At 44.5% G+C, this 24,709-nt stretch overlaps 1 protein-coding gene across 2 annotated transcripts in view; it reads left to right on the top strand.

Moving 5' to 3' along the window:
* The window catches only part of GUCY1A2 (guanylate cyclase 1 soluble subunit alpha 2), a 232,493-nt gene that overhangs the window by 126,360 nt on the left and 81,424 nt on the right, over window positions 1-24,709 (top strand). For both annotated transcript variants that reach the window (XM_088456689.1, XM_088456687.1), the window contains one exon: window positions 14,633-15,118. In XM_088456689.1, coding sequence (XP_088312815.1) covers window positions 14,633-15,118 — 486 coding nt within the window. The remainder of the gene's footprint in view (window positions 1-14,632; window positions 15,119-24,709) is intronic.

Here is a 24,709-nt window from a genome sequence, read left to right as displayed (position 1 = left end):
CTCTGTTAGAGCCGAAATCTCTCTGGGGCTTGCGGCCACAAGACCCTACCACAAGGGTCTCGTCGCAAGCCCGATGGTCGCGATGGTCTTGACCATCGCGACCATCATCATGGCCGCACGCAATACCCACAGCTAGGCGAGCGGCCAAGAGGCCGATCCAAAAAAAAAAAAAAGTCCGGCCCTGATTCAGAGCGAGCGCTCTGTCAGAGCGAGCGGCTCTGAATCAGGCCCAGAGTGAAAACTCAAAAGAAAGTGATAATGTGCCAGCCAATCAGCTCCCAACTGTCATTTTTCAAACAAAGCCTGTGAGATGACAGTTGGGAGCTGATTGGCTGGCACCTTATCACTTTTCACTTTGTCTCCTAACACTGCTTAGTAAATAGACCCCTAAATGTATGAGAATACATCTGTATAGGAAGGAAATATATGGAGCGAATTTCTTAGCCCCATGAAGATGCCCAGGCTCTGTGAGAAATGGTCCACTGGGGTTTGAAGTCACTTTATGTGAGGCGGCTCTGGAGTTTCCTTAAGCTGGGAGGGGTGGGGGCTGACATTTACCTCATTCATTTAGCTCAGGGATGGGGAACCTTAGGTCATTTGGTCTGGCCAGTGGCGTAAGTTCATCCCAGACGCCCGAAGACAAGTTATAATTTGGTGCCCCCCTGTCACAGCCACTGACAGTGTAATGTAGCAATTTGCATGCAGACAGGCTACAGATAGATGAAGGCAGCAGCTGATGGTCTGACATGGAGCTCTCCACTAGTGTATGGTGGCTTCTCAGGTGCCGGGAAGGGGTGCCATGTATTGGGCTGCTGTGATGGTACACTCTGGGTGCATAGTTACAGCCCTAAGTGGGGTGAATATGTTGTGGACAATGGACGAGGTGCTCCTTCAGAGCTGGAGCCCAGCGGCAGGCGCCTCCATTGTCTACCATAGTTCTGCCCCTGGGTCTGGCCCTCTGGGCTTTTTTCTGATAGCCTCATCTGGCTAGTAGGGTGCCTAGAATGGTACCCTGCAGCCAGAATCTATGCAGCAGTGCTGCCTGGAGCGTCCTTAGGACACTTCAGATGGTCACACCGGCCATTGCGGTAATCACCGGCGATTGTGGCCTCGTGGCCTGCACTGGGCCCACAAATAATGTTATGTATATCAGAATGGCCCCTGGCAGAAGAAAGGTTCCCCACCCCTGATTTAGCTGAAGGAACATGAATAAGGGATGGGGGTGTACTACCCTATGTACCTTTTATTTAGAATGGATATATGTTTCCATCTGACATAGGGAATCCTTTTTTCGTCATGTAAGCTTCATAAATACTACATGGCATTTCTGTTACCTGTGAGACAACAAGACAAATATAGCCAATAATTCCCTTTTTAGAGCAAACACACGATAAAGAATATCAAAGCACTTTGGCCAACAAATTATATAAAAACTATAATTTAAAGGTAAATTATGTAACTCAGTAACAGATAGGCCTTGGAGTATATCAGATGACAGTTAGTACCAGGCCTACTGACTGTTCAATAAGTTACATTAGTGTATCTAGGCATCTGTTGAAAGCACTAATGGCCTTTAGCACATATATGATAGCCAAGGCATTTTAACGTTATATATCTCCTAAACAAATATGTTTTCTGTCATTGATTAAGCGCCTGTTGCAGTCATGTAATGGAAATTGATTTTCACTGCTGTTTCTGTAGATGTCACGACTCACGACTAAGCAGCCAGGTATGTGCAGGTATAAGATGAATTCTAATTGGTGTTTAAGGCAAGACATTGTCACATGACAGATAGAGACCGCACGTTTGTATTCATGGATCAACACACCCTTCTTATTCAATTATGTCATGTGGTTGTCCCACTGTAATAACAGGTTGTCATATGGAGACATGACGCAGGTATTAAGCTCAGAGCTGATGACAGACATTAAGCATCACCGTGGACCAGAGGTCTGTGAAAGTGATACAGTGGGGTCATATACTGTGACTTCTACAGCAGGCAATTTATGTTATAGTAATTGCTCTTGCAGGAGCCGTGATAGCAATATTTCTGTACTGCCAATTTTAATTCTATAATTCACATACGTGATGGGCCTCATTTAGGGGGAGATGTACTAAGGGCCTGATTCAGGTTGGTTCGTAAGGCTGCGGTCGCACGCACCCGCTCGCTATGAAAATATGCTAATGAATGCAATCGCACGGCAACCGCAGCACTATACCAAGACGCCCATCACTGTATAAAGCCGACCACTTCCCATGACATGCATTTGTAACGTCGAACCCATACGCACAGTTGTAGATGACCATGACCTGCCGCACAAACTGCTAAACCTCCTGTCGCCAACTAGATCTCTGGCTACGTATACAATCACAGGGGCTTAATTATGCACGCCCCTGTAACGGTGTTCAAACGCACAGACTTGCCTGCGTTCGCAAGACCACCCCCATCTTTTCACCCCAAAAGGTCACTCTGTAATGGGACTGCATGCGTACTGCAATCGCTTCCCAAACGCAGCGGTGGGTTTTGCACACTCGCCTTGCGATGCATATGCATGTGCAGAATGCAAACATCGGCCAGCTGCGTGCGAACGAACCTGAATCAGACCCTAAGTCTTGGAGAGAGATAAAGTACCAACTAATCAGCTCCTGTCACTGTACAGGCTGTGTTGGAAAAATGACAGTTAGGAGCTGACTGGTTGGTACTTTATTGCTCTCCACTTTATCGCTCACCAAAGCTTAGTACATTTACCCCTTAGAGGTAGATGAAAACCCCAAAATAAAGGAATATATCTGCTCCTGGACAAACCACATTACAATGCAAGGGGTGCAATTTTTTTTTTTATGCAAGTAGGGTAAATATTGGCAGTTTTTGGATGTTATTTTAATTCCCATTCATGACACCATTCCTGGCTAGGTAAACTAGATAAGCAGGAAATAATATGCCAAATGCTCCTTCTGTGCTTCCTGTTATACGTGTTTTACCTTTCCCTGTAATTCCTCATGATAAGGAAGAGAGAATGTCATATTCTCTACATACACAATAATATGGAGTATTTAATTATTCTCTAATTCTCTGGCTGTGCATACAATATAGCTTATAAGAAACTACCGCGAGCTGTGGCAGATTCCTCAGATACTTCATGTAATCCTGACATGAGAAAAGTTAATTTCTTACTTAAGCCATTGTTAAGAATCCACTAAGCTCTGTTATCCTGACATCTTATAGTGCGATGACACTTACTACTTCCCACGTCTGTTATTCCTTCCTTGCCAATCCAACATTTCCTACACACAGAAGCATATCAACGCTTGAGGGGCCCCTGTGCACTGCAGCAGCCCACCCCCCACCCCCAACAATATTAAAGATAAATACCCGGGAGCCGATACTGACGCCAGCCACGTGAAGAATATCCTGGGTAGCCTTTCTCGTTGAATTGTTCAGTAACATACATGATTTGATTTTCCATGGAACGTGTCAAGCCCATACTGTGAAACCGCAGCATAAATTCTTATTAGACTTTTCAGGGAGTCCTCTTTTAATCAATTCACACTCATCAGTAAGTACGTTTATAAGAAAATGATCTCATTTGTACCCTGCACTTGGCACACGGAGTATTCAGTACAATCTTGTCAAGGGTGACAAAGGGTCCTTCCCAATAGGCTTCGAATCCACCTGTCTTACTGAAATTCTTAATTCCTATGTGAAATTAGGCTGAATAACTCCAGTAATGCGTCAGGCTATGGCTCTTGATCACTGTTTTTTAATCACATGCTTGGATGTCCTAAATCCAAAATGCCAGTGCCTCTAACGTCCTCAGTGGTTACGACTTTGCTATCTTTCTTATTGCAGTCACTAATATGTTTTTTTTTATTTGTTTGACAGCCAAATTCAGAATTTGGGTAAAAAAATACACTACAATGCAATAGGTCCAGGGGCTGGCTGGCAACTTTTAGTCTTGGGGGCAGACACAAGTAAGTGGCCCAGCTTTTCTACCAGCACATTGCAATAAGCAAAGACACGTGATAATAACCTCTGTAGGTATGGTATGTATAAGGTGGGAGTGCTTTAAATAGTCCATTAAATGTTGAAAATTGTTATGTCAAGGAGCTATAAACAAATACAAGTACCATCCCAATCTGATAAAGCAGAGACCATTCTAGTGACCCCTACAAAATGCACACAGCACTCTAGAGATGGATATACAACGCAGGAACCATTGTAGTGACCAATATACAATACAGAGACTATTCCGGTGCTCAATATACAATACAGAAACCATTCTCGTAAACCGATCTACAATACAGGGACCATTCTCGTGACCGATCTACAATGCTGGGACCATTCTAGTTACTGATATGCAATATAGGGGACGTTCTAGTGACCGGTATAGAATATAGGGACCATTTTCATAACAGGTATATAATACAGGGACTATTCTAGTGACTGGTATAAAATGCAGGGACCATTCTGGTAATCAGTATACAAGGAGTTTGCGAAAGTCACCCAACTCCGACAGCCAGCAAGAAATGTAATTAATTTCCAATCAATGGCTGGATCCCTCTCACCTTAGCAGGTAGTGTGGGAGTAGATTGGATACAGAGGTTCAGGCAGGGGTGGAGCTAGATATGCAGATGGTGTAATGCGCTACTCAGGAGTGGTGGTAAAGTAGGGGGTGTGTTTCTTGTTAGGTTTGTGCTGCAGCCACAAGACACTGGTGTGCTCCCCATTCACACCAATATGAAATGTACATTAAACATGAGCGTGTGTCTATGAATGGCGCAACATTAGGGGTGAAGCTAGGCTGTCTCTCACCCTTCCCTCCCTGTAGATAGTAGTCATCCTTGGCTAGCTTTCATACAGCTGTCAACATTGTTAAGATTGAAAATTGTTAGGATGAGGGAACACAACATTTTTAGCCCATTACATTAAGATGTCAGCGCCTGCTGCATTTCTTCTGTGTTTCTGGGGTATCTACACTTTTAAATGGAGCTTGCATACTCTACTGTCTCAAGACTCAATGGCTAAGTATTGTTGCCTGTACTACACTACCTCAACACCACAGAGCATTGTAGTGACCACCATATAATTCAGTGAGCATCAGTGACCACCAGATAGCATAGCAGGGAATGCATATAATGCAGAACGCATAGCAGGGACCGCATATAAATCAGAGCATAGCAGGGATTACCATATAATGCAGAGAGCATCACAGGGACAGCATATAATGCAAAGCGTGTCACAGTGACCTCCATATAATACAGTGTGTCACAGTGACGCCATATAATGCAGTTTATGGCACAGTGACCTCTATATAATGCAGTGTGTCACAGTGACCTCCATATAATGCAGTATGTCACAGTGACCTCCATATAATGCAGTGTGTCACAGTAACCTCCATATAATGCAGTGTGTCACAGTGACCTCCATATAATACAGTGTGTCACAGTAACCTCCATATAATGCAGTGTGTCACAGTGACCTCCATATAATGCAGTGTGTCACAGTAACCTCCGTGTAATGCAGTGTGTCACAGTGACCGCCATATAATGCAGTGTGTCGCAGTGACCTCCATGAAATGCAGTGTGTCACAGTGACCTCCATATAATGCAGTGTGTCACAGTGACCTCCATATAATGCAGTGTGTCACAGTGACCTCCATAAAATGCAGTGTGTCACAGTGACCCCCATATAATGCAGTGTGTCACAGTGACCGCCATATAATGCAGTGTGTCACAGTGACCTCCATGTAATGCAGTGTGTCACAGTAACCTCCATATAATGCAGTGTGTCACAGTGACCTCCATATAATGCAGTGTGTCACAGTAACCTCCGTGTAATGCAGTGTGTCACAGTGACCTCCATATAATGCAGTGGTTCACAGTGACCTCCGTGTAATGCAGTGTGTCACAGTGACCTCCATATAATGCAGTGTGTCACAGTGATCTCCATGTAATGCAGTGTGTCACAGTGACCTCCATATAATGCAGTGGGTCACAATGACCTCCATATAATGCAGTATGTCATAGTGACCTCCATATAATGCAGTGTGTCACAGTGACCGCCATATAATGCAGTATCTCACAGTGACCTCCATATAATGCAGTGTGTCACAGTGACCTCCATGTAATGCAGTGTGTCACAGTGACCTCCATAAAATGCAGTGTGTCGCAGTGACCTCCATATAATGCAGTGTGTCACAGTGACCGCCATATAATGCGGTGTGTCGCAGTGACCTCCATGTAATGCAGTGTGTCACAGTGACCTCCATATAATGCAGTGTGTCACAGTTACCTCCATGTAATGCAGTGTGTCACAGTGACCTCCATACAATGCAGTGTGTCACAGTGACCTCCATATAATGCAGTGTGTCAGTGACCTCCGTGTAATGCAGTGTCACAGTGACCTCCATATAATGCAGTGTGTCACAGTGACCTCCGTGTAATGCAGTGTGTCACAGTGACCTCCATATAATGCAGTGTGTCACAGTGACCTCCATATAATGCAGTGTGTCACAGTGACCTCCGTGTAATGCAGTGGGTCACAGTGACCTCCATATAATGCAGTGTCACAGTGACCTCCACATAATGCAGTGTGTCACAGTGACCTCCATACAATGCAGTGTGTCACAGTGACCTCCATATAATGCAGTGTGTCAGTGACCTCCGTGTAATGCAGTGTCACAGTGACCTCCATATAATGCAGTGTGTCGCAGTGACCTCTGTGTAATGCAGTTTGTCACAGTGACCTCCATATAATGCAGTGTGTCACAGTGACCTCCATATAATGCAGTGTGTCACAGTAACCTCCGTGTAATGCAGTGTGTCACAGTGACCTCCATATAATGCAGTGTGTCACAGTGACCTCCATATAATGCAGTGTGTCACAGTGACTGCCATATAATGCAGTGTGTCACAGTGACCTCTGTGTAATGCAGTGTGTCACAGTGACCTCCATATAATGCAGTGTGTCACAGTGACCTCCATATAATGCAGTGTGTCACAGTGACTGCCATATAATGCAGTGTGTCACAGTGACCTCCGTGTAATGCAGTGTGTCACAGTGACCTCCATATAATGCAGTGTGTCACAGTGACCTCCATGTAATGCACAGAGCATTGCAATGAGCACCATATAATGTAGAGAAAACATGGCAGCTGGGGGAGGTGATGAAGGTGGTATTAGTAGGGGGGGCTGAGTAGGGGTAGATACATACATACATACAGTCATCACATAGTCTCACGCATACATACTGTACATACATACAGTCACATACACAGTCACATACATACATACAGTCATCACAGTCACATACATACTGTCATCACATAGTCTCACACATACATACTGTACATACATACAGTCACATACACAGTCGCATACATACATACAGTCATCACAGTCACACATACATACTGTCATCACATAGTCTCACACATACATACTGTACATACATACAGTCACATGCATACAGTCATCACACAGTCACACATACATACTGTACATACATACAGTCACTTACACATAGTCACATACACAGGGCCGGATTAAGGTCTGTGGGGGCCCCTGGGCAACAAACATGTGGGGGCCCCTATTACGTGCCCTTTATGCAGTGCACCCAGTAGTAGTGCCCCCAGGAATATTGCCCCTTATGCAGTGCCCCCTATGCAATACCCCCTGTAGTTATACCCCCAGTAGTAGTGTTCCCAATAGTAATGCCCCCTGTATAAATACCCCCAGCAGTAATACCCCTGTAGTTGTGCCCCCAGTAGTCATGCCCCCTGTGTGTGCCCAATAGTAATGTCCTCAGTAGTAATACCCCTGTAGTTGTGCCCCCTGTGGTAGTGGCACCAGTAGTAATGCCCCCTGTTATAGTGGCACCAGTAATAATGCGCCCCCCCGAGTATTGTCCCCTGTAGTAATGTTCCCCCCAAGTAATGTCCCCTGTAGTAATGTCCCCCTCGAATAATGCCCCCAGTAGTAATGCCCCCCCGAGTAATGCCCCCAGTAGTAATGCCTACCTCCACGAGTAATGCCCCCAGCAGTAATGCCCCCCTGAGTAATGCCCCCAGTAGTAATGCCCCCCCGAGTGATGTCCCCTCCAGCAGTGGAAAAGCCACTTGCACTAAAGAGAAAAAAAAAATCATACTTACCTTAAGAACGTGAGTAAGCTCTTACATAAATAAAAGATAATAATAACAAATACTTGATGTTTTTGGATAATTATAGCCCGTACACACAGTCATATAAACTGCCTGTTTTTAAAGATAACGATCATATCGTTATCACTAAAATCGTACAGTTCCTGGCCCCTGAAAACGACCAAACGATGGACGATGTGAGGGCAAGATTGGTAAATGGTGACCATCGACCGTGCATGCATCAATATCAACCAGGTTAGACTGTTTACTATAGGGACCCGCGATCGTTAATCTTGGGTCGTTACAGTCGTTAGGGGGTTAATGCATGTGTTGGATGCTCGATAACGATCATCCAACACATGCAGGGCAATCAGATAATGATCGTTATCGCTATCTGATCGTGGTGCTGTATGACCGTGTGTACGCACCATTAGGTAAAAGTGTACAATATAAAATATCTGAGAAAGTAATAAATCAAAGTAATTTGATTATCATGTAATCATATTCTTTCTCCAGCACATTCCTCTTTCAATGCTACATTATTTCCTTTACTGCATTTTTGTTTCCCACTGTACAACAATTACATTTTTAATAATACAATTACAATAATTTTTCTTTTATTCTTAACACTTGAACCTGCACTGTCCATCTACCGCATTGCTTGAATCTCACCTCATTGCCGAGTTTAGATTTATTTTTTTTATCTTTCATTATTATTATAATTATAATCTTAGCCTTCAGCTTTTTATACCATGCTTGTATGTTTGTCTAATTTATTCTTTTTATATTACTGAAAAATATTATACTATGTTTCATCTTGAAGGTTTTGCTGCATTGCATTAGCATTTTACTGTACAGTAAGTGCTTTATTTTCCTTTTAGTCTTCAAAAAATATGTTTATATTATCATCATCAGTTTCGTTATATATGCCATAGCACTGTACAGACAATTTTCACATCAGACCATGCTCCATTGGAGCTTACAGTCTAATTCTAGCTGCTTAATGTCACAGTTTTGGGAGTAGACTATACGCTAATTGTATCAAAAACAAAATATGAGCAGAGTTACTGTGAAATTGCCCATACTGTACAAAGTAAGGACAGAGCAACATCCGGACAGCAACTTATAAGTGGAACGGATGAGCAGCCCACATGTGTGTGGTAGGGATTAATAATCACTGAGCAGTCAAGGATCGACCTCTCTCTCTCTCCTCCTCCATTATGTAGCTGTTGTATGCTTGAGAAAAGAAAATTGAGCTATATACATTCAAACTGGATCCCTATGGCTACTTGCATTTTCATATAAGGTTTCCTTTGGCTACTTACTGTATATGGAACCACTAAATATACACAATACATGAGCAACCTCTGGAAAGTATCAGTGTGTTTTCATCAACAAGTAGATCTTATTAACTGCTTTAGGGCTTGCTTACATTTGGATGTAAGTCAGACTGTAAAGCTGGGCATCCACTATACAGTTTTCTGTCAGATATCTGTCCAATCTGGCTGGTTGGAATGAAAACCTGGTAGAGTATGGGAGCAAATGACAGTCATCCATTTGCTCACAAACACTGGAAAATAGCCAAACATGGTTGTTTAGATAAATTGGTTAATACACACAAATTTAACCAATTTGAACAATTTTTTTGTCCTTTTTTTCAGTGTTTAAAACCATATAATTGACTGTCATTTGCTCCCACACATTACCAGGTTTTCATTCCAACCAGCCAGACTGGACAGATATCTGACAGATAATTGTATAGTGTATGCCCAACTTAAGTCAGTATTATGACACGCCTCTCAGAGGTAGCAGTACACGTCCACTTTACTGATGCACTCAGAGGTGTTGCTTAACACTATCTCCCTGAAATGCTTTTTCAAAAGTAGGCAAGTGTGATGTAGATATACTTTGCTTCGTTGCCTTACAATAAGACAATAAGAGCACTTAGACTCCACAATGTAGACCATAAATGGCGGTACTCAGAGACAGAACTTCAGTGAAACAAATGGTGTATTTTTTCTCAATGTTTCAGAGACCGTATCTCCTTCCTCAGCGCACACAAATAGAGAGATGAATCATATAGCAGGGGGGGACACCGCGTGGGGTCCCCCTACCATAACAGCAGCCAGCACCAGACTGGTCAGCCAAGGGCTGGAATCCTTAGGGAAGTGGGGACCCCCCACAAAATGGGGTCCCCTCTTCCCAAGGACAACAAATGATTAAACAAAAGACAGGACGCGGACACCTAATATTGTATAACTTTATTGAATACAAAAACCTGCACACAGTCCACCCATATATTACTCACTATATGAAGGGGTCACGTTCTTTTTGGCTTATGTAGCATCCAAATATTGATTTGCACTGTCTGCACTTCCATCCAGGCACTAGGACTGCTAGAGGCGCAACCTCCGACCCTGATCGACTGCGCTACTGCGCGGTTATCTACGCACTTCTCGTCTCTGTTCTGTATAGAGGAGGACGTGCTCCTGAGCATCTCCTACAAGGAGGCAGTATATCACAGTGAGGAACCATCCTCTGCTACTACTGTGTCACCACCATATATATGTACATATGGGTTGGGTATGAGATCCCGGCTGTCGGGATGCCACTGGTCAGAATACCGACAGCGGCATCCCGACAGCCAGAATCCCGACACCCATAGGGAAGACAGGTAAGTGTTTTCCTAACCCCTCCCCTAACCATAACCGATGCCTAACCCTAACATCCCCCTTCCCTCACCCTAAACCTAACACCCCCTTCCCGGTGCCTGACCCTAACCTCCCCCCCACTGTACCCTAAAGCTAACACTCCCCTCCCCGGTGCCTAACCCTAATCTCCCCCCCTAGTGCCTAAGCCTAACCTCCCCCTCCCCGCACCCTAAACCTAACACCCCCTCCCTGGTGCCTAACCCTCCCCCTCATGCCTTACCCCGCACCCTAACCTCCCCCTAACACTCTGATACTTACCTTCGGGGTGGCGGCGGTCGGGATATTGGTGCCGGGATCCCGACCTGTTGGGATTTCTGACCTGGTATTCAGACCATCAGCATCCCACATGCCGGGATGCCGACTACATCCCATACATACAGCTGAGTGCTATACCCAGCACATTAACCCCATACTTCCTGGCTGCATTGTGTACCTGCTGCATACTGATTAACCCTTAGTTACTCTGCACTGGTTAAGTTATCTAACGTGTGGACTAACCTCCATCGGACACCGCTGATGCTCTTACCACCGTAGGATCAATAGTTTTTTTGTTTACTTGTTCCCTATGTAACTGACTTACTGACTCTCCTGGATCCTGTATTATGCTTTGCCTGTAATGTGGTTCTCTTGCCTTATTGCCCCCGCTGGCCTTGCTAGCCGCCTGTATGAGACTCTGAAATGTTGTTGTGCTTAAGGACTGGTAACACCGAGGTACTGTACCTCTATCTAAGAGCTGTAATAGGTAAGTGGCATGCTAGAACGCTAGATCCCTGCTCACTGGTTTAGCACCCCAATAGCTGCACACAGCTACTACAGAACACCTCCTGCTATCTAGATAAGCACAAAATATAAAACAAGGTTATCCAGTATTCTCATACAAACACGCTGCACTCATTTATCACTATACCACCTATGGAATTCGAGACTACAGTAGTTTGTTGCTTAGTTTTTTTGGAATGTTGTCATTAATATTTATCCTGAAATATATTGTTTTTATATATTTTATTGCAATACCATTATGAACGCATCCTTTGTTTTTTTCTTTCTTTTGAAGCTTGGTGATCATACCTTAATCTTTATTATAATTTTTTGTATATTTTTTATTATTAAACATGTCACATGATGCAGAGCAGGACAAGTATGGTATCAGTTGATTCACGTAGAATATCTTGCACAATGCATATATATATATATATTATATATATATATATATGTATATATATATATATATATGCCCATACCTGGCTCTGCCACTTACCGCTTATACCTGTCTGCACTGTAGATGTAGACTGAGCATGGGAAGGGGATTGTCATGCAATTGCAAACTACAGAAGAGCAGGAACTATGGCCCTCATTCAGACCCACTCGCGAGCGGCTGTCCGCTCGCAAGTGGGTCGATGGTCTGCACTGCGCATGCGCATGACGGAGGGAGCTCCGTCGTGCGCATGCGCGAGACGCGACGAGCGAAGGACTTTCCTTCGCTCGGAGTGTCTCATCAAAGGGGGCGTGCTGTCGATGTTGACTGACAGCACACCCCCTTTGGTGGGCGTGCCGGGGGCGTGCCTGCCAGACGGAGGCGTTCCCAAGGGAACGCCTACCGTCTGAAGCCGGCCCCACTGACATCACTAGTGATGTCAGTGGGAGTGATTTTGGCTCTGATAGAGCCAAAATCACTCCTGGCCTTGCGGTTGAAAAACTCAACCGCAGGCTTTTGCTCGCAGTTTCGATGGTCGCGATGGTCAAGACCATCGCGACCATCATCCTGCACGCTCGTATATGCTGTGGGTGGTGACCCACAGCTATACGAGCGTCCAGGAGGACGCTCCATATTAATGGAGGTGGGCCCTGATTCAGAGCGAGCGCTCTAGTCAGAGCGTCCGGCTCTGAATCAGGGCCTATATGTCAATGCACTTGAGAGAGCTGTATCATTTGCAGCTGGATATAGTGGAAGATGTTGACAGTACCCAGCACCAGAAAACCGTTTGTGATTGGCTGTATTTTGTTGAGCTGAGGTATTTTTTGCTTTTTAAGCAAAACAGATTGATCTGCATGCAGATAAAGGAGTTTATTCTTTAAGGTGAAAGTACATATTATACATGTGGAAACATTAGTTAATGCATGTTTTATATAAAAATGAATGTAGGGGCGGTGCCAATGGGTGCCCAATTTCTGCGACCTAAGAAGGAGTAGTTGGTTTCCCAACTTAACCCAAAGGGAGTAGAATTGAAAACAGGAGAGTATCTCCGGCACTGAGACTGGTACTTTATAGATCAAAACTTAAAAGTTAAAAATCAGGCATAAAAATAAAGCATAAAAGAAAAATTTAATTGTCACTAAAAATTGCAACGCGTTTCACTGCACCTGGCTGCTTCTTCAGGCAGCGTTGAGTGAATCAGTCAACAGCTGCCCCCGGGCCCTCGCAGTGCTCCCCTAACAGGCCCAGACAATTAATACCCGCCCATCTCTCTCTCAGCGCCCTTGCCTGTAAGTAAGACATACATCCACAGCATACTTGCCTAACATATTAATTTTCTCTCATAGAGAAGCAGGTGCAGGTAGACAGTGATGGGGGCAGGGCCAGATTATTCATGTCATTTAGACTGCTCATATATATTATGGTGCACATCATGGTGAGTCAATGGTCGATTGTCTTAAATCACCGGCTGTGTTGCAGCATGCAGCACCGCTGACAGTGGGCGTTACAGTGCTTGCACATTCCAACACACACTAGTACACAAGAGCATAGGCAGAAACTAGCATTTGCATATTATCGCCACCACAAAGCCACAAACATATGCAACAGTGGCTGCAACTGCGTGCATCTCTGAATCAGGCCCTATATGTTATAGTGCTATAGATAATGATTAACCATAATTTGATTAGGACTGCTCCTATATATTATATGTTACAATAATCCATTGCTCTATAAGGGACTAACAATTATTTTCATTACAATGCTCTAGTCTAATTGATAGTAAAATAAGAGAGGTACAGATGTGTCCTCTTGCATCTTTGCCACTCGCGCTGCAAACGTGTGCACGCATTGTGCCATGCGTTTAGCCTCCGCCGCATGCGCCACGCCACGTTCTGCGTTCACACCATGGAATCCTATGGAGTCGCGCGTGTGAACGCAGTGCTCATACCCATTTGCGGGTGCATGACTCGTGCCATACGTGCCGTGATTTGCCGCACAAGCGGCAAATATGCAAGAGGACTTATCTGTAATTGGGGGAGTATTTTATAATACCTTTCAAAAGCATAATTTTATTGTCTCTGTATTTTATTTTAGTGTGTGCAACTGTAATGTAGTGTGTATATATATATAATTATATATATATATATATCGGTGTGTGATTATTAAAGAGAAAGTAAAGACAGTATTTGACACTCATATACGGTGTATCACAGACTGTGTAGTGCTGTTCTCAAAACTGTACCTCAATTAACTTGTTTGGAGGGGATGTCCTTTTCTAACTAAACAATCAACATTTACAAATGTTCTCTGCCCAAATGCTCTGTGTTGATTGGTGGTTGATTCATAGGGTGATATCACAGCGGCTCAAATAATTATAGTCACAGTTATTTTGACTGCAGCAAATCTCTGTCCTAAATATGTGGAAGGAACATCAGCTGTTTTCAACAGAGAGAGAGATGATAATTTACTTTTTAACCATGGTTAGGTTACTACTGAACAATGTATTGTACCTTCATGTGTCATATTGTAACATTTACATTTTGGAGTTTAGTGGTCCTTTAATTTTGTATTATATTTTATTATCGCAGGTGATGGAGGTTAAAGGACAAATGATCCACGTCCCTGAGTCCAATTCCATGGTGTTTTTGGGTTCTCCTTGCGTTGACAAACTGGATGAGCTCATGGGACGAGGCTTGCATCTTTCCGACATACCCATCCATGATGCCACTCGTGACGTTATACTAGTTGGCGAACAAGCCAAGGCTCAAGATGGCCTGAAAAAACGGATGGATAAATTGAAAGCCACGTTAGAAATGACCCACCAGGCTTTGGAGGAGGAGAAGAAGAAGACAGTGGACCTTCTCTATTCGATATTTCCTGGAGATGTGGCTCAGCACCTGTGGGAAGGGAAGACGGTTGCGGCCAGGAAGTTCGACGATGTCACAATGCTCTTCTCGGACATTGTGGGGTTCACCGCGGTCTGTGCTCAGTGCACGCCAATGCAAGTGATTAGCATGCTGAACGAACTATACACTCGATTTGATTATCAGTGCGGCTATCTGGACATATATAAGGTAACACTTTCAAATATGCAGTTTTTTATTTTTTATCATTTTTCTGATTTCATCTTTCTCAATATTCAGCAATTGAAATGTAAAGCAAAAAGTTATTTTTTATTTTTTTATTTAAAGTCTTTGGAAAATTTTAAAAAATTATGTGCATCTATATTTTGTTTTATTTTGTCACCATATTATTTATGAAAGCTCCTCATAATCCTCTGGCACAGTAATCCCCTAGTATTAAGCTGTTCGATTAGCGCTTTTTCTATATAAAGCTCTTTTTATTTTATGCCAATTGCACTTAAAAACATTTGATATTAAGCTCGGGCTGGGCATGCATACTATTGTCCGGAATCGGTATGAATCACCGATGATTTCATCGATGAAATACCGATGCCAGAAAGCCGGCAGCTGAAGATCCCGACAGGTGAGGTAAATAGGCTATCCCTATCCCTCTCCCCCCCTAACTAACCCTCCCTTAGGGGTGCCTAACCCTAACCTCCCCCCATAATGCCTAACCATAACCTCCTCCCAGGGGTGCCTAAACCTAACCCCCCATCCCCGCACCTAACCCTCCCGGTGGGGGCGAGTAAAACTAACCTCCCCCCGGTGGTGACTGACCCTAACCCCCCCTTCCCCTGGCTAAATCTAACCCTCTCAGGGGGGGTGCTTAACCCTAAGTCCCCCCGGGAGTCCCTAATCCTAAACCTCCCCCCCCCTCGGCTTACCTACGATCGGTATCGTCAGTATCCCATGAAGGGATTTCACAGTCAGGAAGCCGGCAGTCTGCAGTCGGCATTTCGACGGCCGGCTTCCTAACTACATCCCCTATTGTCCTACAGGTGCAGGGTTTCCTTGGGCGGTGCGAGGACAGCTGGTAACATGAGGGTCTATTCATAAAGAATGTGAAAAGAGAATTGTTACCTTTTACTATAGTTCACATCAGTTCAATGCAATATAAAGCTTTGTTTAATAGTAATTCATGCATACTTACCTTTCCGGTGATGCGGTGCGGTATCCATGGCTCAGGCGGTCCTGTCTTCTCTTACGGTCCTCTCTGTTACCAGGACGTGTAAAGCAGGTGTTTTCTACACATGCGCCAGGTTACCTCACAGGTCGCAGTGGCGGCGGGGGGGTCTTGGGGTGGGAGCAGCCAGCAGTCATCGGTAACTCGGCATATGCGTATGTCGCGTCAGCTCACTAATATATAGCGGGGGTGGGGGCAGAGCGAGCGGGCGGTAAGCAGAGTAAGGTGACTCGGCATATGCCGGGTTACTTCACTATTATATATTCTCCGGGAACTTCTGATGTGTCCCGGTAACACACAGGGAGCAGGGGCAGAGTTTTTCTCTTTCCCACTTTCTCCCTGGGCACCGTTGATTAGCCGGTGTCAGAGAAAGGGGTGGGGAGAGCAGGAAGTCAGCTGTGTTCCCTGCTCTTCTCCCCTCAGGAGGCACATTACACCATCCTGAGATGGAGAACAAAAATTTTAAGCGAAACGGAAAACTGAGCTTCTAGAACTCACTCTCCTCATACTAATATATAGGGAAGCGATCCTGACACTGAGCTGGGGCACCACTGGAGGAAGCAGTGAGAATACCTGTTATCACTGATAAAGGGCTTTTCACAGTTCCATGAATAGAGGGGTAGCAGCGGCGGCCGGTCGGCACATGCGCGGGCACTTTGTCATGGTATTTTTTCCGAAAATACTGTGACTAGTGTGCAGATGGGATTCGCAGGGACAGAGCTTTCTCGCAAGCTCTGTCCCTGCAAGGGATTTGTAGTAAATCCCTGTGATATTGCCTGAATTCGCAATGCGAATTCAGTCGTTAATATCACACTACAATCTGCATTCAAATTGCAGATTGTAGTAAATAGAGCCCTTGGCAATAGTCGCAAAGCATTTTGGGACATCCTGCAGTCCACCAGAGAGGGTTTACAAGATCCCTCTTTATCAGGAGAGCCCCAGAGCAGGTTGGATGACTGCTGCGGGATATCTCCTCCTTTCCTCTCCTCAGCTGAGGGATACTTAATTCTGCTCTCAAACATTGCAGCAAGTGCAGTCTCTGTATATTTAAGTGCAGAATTCATTAATAAATATCTATAGTATAGTGAAAACATATTAGATACATATATACATACACACACATACATACTATATATATACTGTATATATGCACACGCATACATACTGTGTACAGTATATGTATATACATATACTGTATATAGATATATTAAATGCATATATATATATATATATATATATATATACATACACACACATATATAAATATATATACACACACACACATATATATATATGTACCAAATCTGATAGTGCAGCACTCAGGGCTTGAAGAATATTCTTGAGGCCCTGAGGGCTGCACCATCAGATTTGGTACCGTTTTGCTTTGTGCCGGCACCGGGTTAAGTTATTTATCATCATTGAGTGCCGGACCGTTTTTGGCTTATATATATATATAATTATAAACACCTTGTCAGTACCTGAAAAATGATGACCAGTGACACTGCAGCAGTCAGCAAGTCTTCTTTTCTGTGACCCCGATCACCAACTGTCAGGAGGACAGAGTGACCCAGTCTGACACCTCAGGGGCACAGTCCCTGGCCAAGCAGCCGGGCCCTCACGAAGCTCATCGGCAGTACGCGACTACGTGCCGGGCGGGCTGCTTCTTTCTGGTGGAGGACAGGAGATAGGGTGGCACATATGTGACGTTGCCAGTGAAGCCTTCCTCTATGCCGCCATGTGTCTAATCTATGCCAGTATTTGATCCCTGGGAGGGAGGCCGCGGCAGTCACAAACCGAGGTTTGGAGGGGGGGGGGAGTGGTTTTGGATGGCCACTACCAGGCTGCTGTAGCAGGAAATAAAATTCTGTCTATAGAAGCACGCAAGTTGCTGTGGGATTTATTTTAATGGGGGGGGGCTTGGAGCTGTCGCTCCATCCGCCCCATTGTTAATCCGGCCCTGCATGAGAGCAGTAGAGGTGAGTGCTGGCAGGTTTGAGAAGTGGAGAAGACGAGGTTGGATTTAGAGAAAATCTGGAAAGACCACACTTACTACTGCATTACTACAGTTTATGGGACCTTACGAACAAATAATTTCATTTCAATTAGTTTTTATGGGAAATCAATTTTCGTTTAGTGCTTTTTCTGTTAGTGCTGTAGCTTTCAAGAACGAATGGACAGCACGAAGAGGGAGATTGCTGTATTGTATACAAGATTCATTTCTATATGTTTACAAAGGTACTGTAGCACTGTACATAGGTTACAGAATAAACAACAAATTGCATATGAAAAAACTGATACAGGCAAATTCGCAACTTTACATACTCACATCATTGGGTTAGGTATGACTTGCCTACAGACTACAGTCACTATGTCGACAGTGACTTTGTAGACACAAGAAATAATTTATAGCAGCAGTGGCTACAACATATACTTAGAATTTATAGCAGGGTGTGCATTACATTATACCATGTATTACAGAATAGCAGCAATGCATCCCATATCTTTCTGGTATTTGTGCAACCCTTGGTAACAGGATTCTTAATAAGATATCACTTACAGGACCAAGTGATAATCTAATTAGTAAAAATATTTGATACAAGCTGTTGCCCATGGCTTCGTCCATGATGACATCACTTGTGCCAAAACTGTTTTTTTAGGTGTTCTAGTTGTATTGCTTTGCATAGGGGCCCTGTCGCGGGAGTGGCCCATGAGACCAGCAGCGCTATACAGACTGGTGGCAGCAGCGCCTTCACCAACCACTCAGACCAATGTCACTGTGTGCCCTGTGCACAGACTGCTATGTAGCCTATCCTATTCACCCACCACTCACACCAATGTCACTGTGTACCCTGTGCACAGACTGCTATGTAGCCTATCCTATTCACCCACCACTCACACCAATGTCACTGTGTGCCCTGTGCACAGACTGCTATGTAGCCTATCCTATTCACCTACCACTCACACCAATGTCACTGTATGCCCTGTGCACAGACTGCTATGTAACCTATCCTATTCACCCACCACTCACACCAATGTCACTGTGTGCCCTGTGCACAGACTGCTATGTAACCTATCCTATTCATCCACCACTCACACCAATGTCACTGTGTACCCTGTGCACAGACTGCTATGTAGCCTATCCTATTCACCCACCACTCACACCAATGTCACTGTGTGCCCTGTGCACAGACTGCTATGTAACCTATCCTATTCACCCACCACTCACACCAATGTCACTGTGTGCCCTGTGCACAGACTGCTATGTAACCTATCCTATTCACCCACAACTCACACCAATGTCACTGTGTAACCTGTGCACAGACTGCTATGTAGCCTATCCTATTCACCCACCACTCACACCAATGTCACTGTGTGCCCTGTGCACAGACTGCTATGTAACCTATCCTATTCACCCACCACTCACACCAATGTCACTGTGTGCCCTGTGCACAGACTGCTGTGTAACCTATCCTATTCACCCACCACTCACACCAATGTCACTGTGTACCCTGTGCACAGACTGCTATGTAGCCTATCCTATTCACCCACCACTCACACCAATGTCACTGTGTGCCCTGTGCACAGACTGCTATGTAACCTATCCTATTCACCCACCACTCACACCAATGTCACTGTGTGCCCTGTGCACAGACTGCTATGTAACCTATCCTATTCACCCACCACTCACACCAATGTCACTGTGTGCCCTGTGCACAGACTGCTATGTAACCTATCCTATTCACCTACCACTCCCACCAATGTCACTGTGTGCCCTGTGCACAGACTGCTATGTAGCCTATCCTATTCACCCACCACTCACACCAATGTCATTGTGTGCCCTGTGCACAAACTGCTATGTAGCCTATCCTATTCACCCACCACTCACACCAATGTCACTGTGTGCCCAGTGCACAGACTGCTATGTAACCTTTCCTATTCACCCACCACTCACACCAATGTCACTGTGTGCCCTGTGCACAGACTGCTATGTAACCTATCCTATTCACCCACCACTCACACCAATGTCACTGTGTGCCCTGTGCACAGACTGCTATGTAACCTATCCTATTCACCCACCACTCCCACCAATGTCACTGTGTGCTCTGTGCACAGACTGCTATGTAACCTATTTTATTCCAGTGAATGTAAGCACAAAGCCCCTCTCCCCCACCCCTTACCGGCTGCGCGCATGGTGCTGCACTTATCTCTTGCATTGATGATGTAATAAAAAAAAATAGTTTTGTTATTGCTCAGCTTTAACTTGACAGATCGAGAGTAAACAAAGCGCAGGTTTAGTAGTTATTGCAGCAACTTGGAACAGACATAACTTTCTTATAATATTAAGGGGAGATGTATCATCGGCGACATCGCCGATGCGGTACATCCCCCCTGACTTCGCGTACATACCGCGGTTAATTACCGCGGTATGTACCAAGAATATCGCAAAGAACAGCTCTCTCAATGAGAGCTGTCCTTTGCGATGCTGCCGGGCAGAGGGACTTCCGGGTTTAACACCCAGAAGTCCTTCTGCGCATGCGCAGAAGGACGCGGACCGCAGGGGCTCATGGGAGGGATCCGTTCGGATCCCTCCCAGCCCCGAGCATCGCGCTAAGAAGCTCATAGGCTTCTATTGGGTAACGCCACCTGAAGGTGGCGTTACCTAGCAACGCGAAGCAGCAGAATGCAGCGCATTCTGCTGCTTAATACATTCGGGGAATGCAGTGAAACCCCCGAAAACTGCATTTTCGGGGGTTTTACTGCATTTTAGCCGATGATACATCTCCCCCTTAGTATAGATTATTCATCAAAACATATAATTAGACAACAATAGAGAAAATTGACCTAAGCGTTTTATATTACAGATGGTACTGTAGGTAAGCAACATAGTCCAGCATTGGGAAATAATAATAATTTGCAAACAATATTGATTTAATTACAAGAAAATACAAGATTAGTACAATATTAGTTCAAAGCTACAGTGCAGGTCCCAAAGATCTCTAATATCCTGGTTAAACAAAGGTAAGGACTCTAATCTAATGATGTCTGTCATCTTGCTCAAATGCTGTAGCTGTTCCTCTCCCCCATATGGAATAGAGATAGGAGTGTGAGACACAAGTTGCTGTCTTTGATCCAGCATTTTCTTTCATGACGAACACAATTCCCACATTAAATTAGACATGTTTGCCTCTGGGGAGCACTAGCGTTTCTGTTCCCATGTTCCAATTTTTCTGTGGATCCTGTTCAGTAAGTTACAGGGAAGATTTATGCTCTTGGTGAAAATGAGCCATAAATTAGGGAATAAGGAGAATTATCTATAGCTTGTATTTTCCTATATAAATAAATACAAGATCAAGTTAACACAGAACTTTGGAATATAGCTTTGGCATACTTCAGGGAGATTGTACAAGGAACACCTAGATGTGGCACCAAAGAGGGAATGTCCTACTCTGGCCAAGGGGAATGTCTATTGTCACCCCTCTCTTCTGCTCCTCCACCATGCTGCATAATAGGAGGCATGTCCTACTCTGGCCAAGGGGATTGTCTATCGTCACCCGTCTCACCTGCTCATCCACTATGCTTCACCAAAGGAGGCGTGTCCTACTCTGGCCAAGGGGAATGTCTATCGTTACCCCTCTCTCCCGCTCATTCACCATGCTTCACCAAAGGAGGCATGTCCTACACTGGAGAAGAGGAATGTCTATCTTCACCCCTCTCTCCTGCTGCCCCATGGTTCTGCACCAAAGGAGGCATGTTCTACTCTGGCCAAGAGGAATATCCAGTTTCACCCCTCTTTCCCGCACATCCAATGTGCTACACCAAAGGGGGCATGTCCTACTCTGGCTAAGTAGAATGTCTATCTCACTCCTCTCTCCCGATCATCCACCTTGCTGCACCAAAGAGGGCATGTCCTACTATGGCCAAGGGGAATGTCTACAGCAGAAGGTCAACATTGCTGATGTCAACATGGTTAAAATGTCAACATCCTTAATGTTTACAACTGCAAAATGTGGACATTGATCAATTGGTGACATAGGAAATGTTGACACTTCCATGAGACTTAGGGTCTGAGTTAACATTTGGGTGGGGATTACATTAGAGTTACTGTTAGGGTTAGGGTTTACTGTATGTTGGAGATAGGGTTAGGGTTGGCGCTAGGTTTAGTGTTAGGGTTACGTTATCATACCTCCCAACATGACCCTATCCAGGAGGGACACAATGCTCTGGTCCTGGACTTCCCTGGTAAGAGGCGGGGCTGCAGCACAGTCCAAAAGTCAAATACGGGAGTCACACCAACTGTCATTTCACATGCTGCCAAACATCACTGGCTGGGACTCAATGGCAGTTGGTGTGACTCCCCCATTTGAATTTTGGACTGTGCTGCAGCCCCTGCTCTGGAGCCTCCACCAATCATAAATTACCAGGGAAGTCCAGGACCAGAGCATTGTGTCCCTCCTGGAGAGGGTCATGTTGGGAGGTATGCGTTATGGCTAGCGTTAGGTTACCGTTAGGGTTAGAGACAGAATGACTAGAAAAACATTATGTTGACATTCTAACAATGTTGACATAACATCAGTGTCGACATTCACAATGTTGACTTTACAACCATGTTGACAATATCATGTCTACATAATGAATGTTGTCATTGTGAATGTTAAACATATATACTAAACCCCCACTGACAGTGTGAAGGGGCTTATTATCATGGAGTGTGTTATGCCTCTAAAGCCACAGTGATACATTATAAGTAACAGCAATGTTACAGAAGGTGAATACTTAGCCATAGACGATACACAATAGAGTTATAAATAGTGGAAATGTATATTTATATTATTTCCCACCGTTATCTTTTACAGATTTAGGAGCCTATAAAAACGGTTGGTTAGAAAGTGTGCCAAGAAGATGTACAATACTCTACTTTCAATTCACAATGTAGGCAGAGACTCTGGGCCTGATTCAGAGCTGAACGCTCTGACCAGAGCACTCGCTCTGAATCAGGGCCCTCCTACCTTTTTTTGGAGCGTCCTCATGGACGCTCGCATAGCTGTGGGTTACCACCCTCAGCTATAGCGAGCGTCCATGATGATGGTCATGATGGTCTTGACCATCGCGACCATCGGGCTTGCGACGGAGACCCTGCGGTAGGGTCTCGCTGCCGCAAGCCCTGGAGTGATTTTGGCTCTATCAGAGCCAAAACAACTCCCACTGACATCGCTAGTGATGTCAGTGGGGCTGGCTTGAGACGGTAGGCGTTCCCATGGGAACGCCTCCGTCTGGCAGACATGCCCCCAGCACGCCCACCAAAGGGGGCGTGCTGTCAATCAACATCGACAGCACGCCCCCTTTCGTGCGAGACCCGGAGCGATGGAGAGCCCGTCGCTCTCCGGGTCTCGCGCATGCGCACGACGGAGCTCCCTCCGTCGTGCGCATGCGCAGTGGGGGAACATCGACCCGCTTGCGAGCGTACTGCCGCTCACGAGTGGGTCTGAATGACCCCCTCTGTTTCCTCCTTCTTCCAGCACTGTGATAAGGATAATGGTCTGCAGCTGTCCGCTAACCAGGGTTTAACCCACCCCTTGAATCTCATTTAAATATCTCATCCACCAAACTGATATCTCAATTTTACATGTCCATGTAAGTTGGGGCATTATTGGGGGACTATTAATGCATCCAATTTGCCCAGCTCCTCTAATAGAAACATGCAAAAGTTTGCTCCCGCACAGATGTCAATGTATTTATATGCATCCGCTATGTGCAATCTGTAAAACCAGGCAAATCTGCACAAAATTAGGAGCACGACATAACAACATTTTATTTGTACCTGGAACCCACGTTTTAATAAATGACCTTAAGGGGTAAATTTACTAAAGTGAGAGTTTTTAGAAGTGAGTTTTAAAAGTGATGTTGCCCATAGCAACCAATCAGATTCTAGCTATTATCTTCTAGAGGGTGCTAGTTAAATGTTAAGTAGAATCTGATTGGTTGCTATGGGCAACATCACTTTTAAAACTCACTTCTAAAAACTCTCACTTTAGTAAATATACCCCTTAGAATCTTCAAAACACCATTTGAGATGGTTGATTATCATTAATTTCCAAGGAAGTTACATTGGATCTGATAAGAATTATGCAGTAAATTTGCTCATTATTAAAAAATGTTTTGCATTTGACATTAAATTCCATTTTTTTTTTTAAACATCACACGACAAGAGATAATGAACTAAAGCGGCGCCCTAGGACTGTGGAGTCATACCGAATTAAAGGTTGTGAGTTTAACTAAAGTGCTGTTTTCAAAAGATTTCGATTAAAAATGTACAATTTTTTTCTCCATCGGAGAGTATGGCTATCTGTGGTAATAGCTCTCAGAAATGCAGCCATTTAAAACCTGAATGAGCAATTAAGATAATTGGCTGTTGCTGCAGTACAGTGAATGTACTCATGTTCTGAGGCAATTTAGACAAAGTTTTATTGATATATTTAACATTTAATTCAGAGGTATGGCATTGGCAATTTCTAGCCAAGAACTTTAATCTATTTTTTTTTACTCTGTAATGTTTTTCTCTTGTCTGTCACGGATCCACA

Source organism: Taudactylus pleione, unplaced genomic scaffold (assembly GCF_031769625.1).
Source record: "Taudactylus pleione unplaced genomic scaffold, aTauple2 ptg000711l, whole genome shotgun sequence".
Taxonomy (NCBI): Eukaryota; Metazoa; Chordata; class Amphibia; order Anura; family Myobatrachidae; genus Taudactylus; species Taudactylus pleione.
This window is presented reverse-complemented; position numbering and strand designations above follow the sequence as displayed.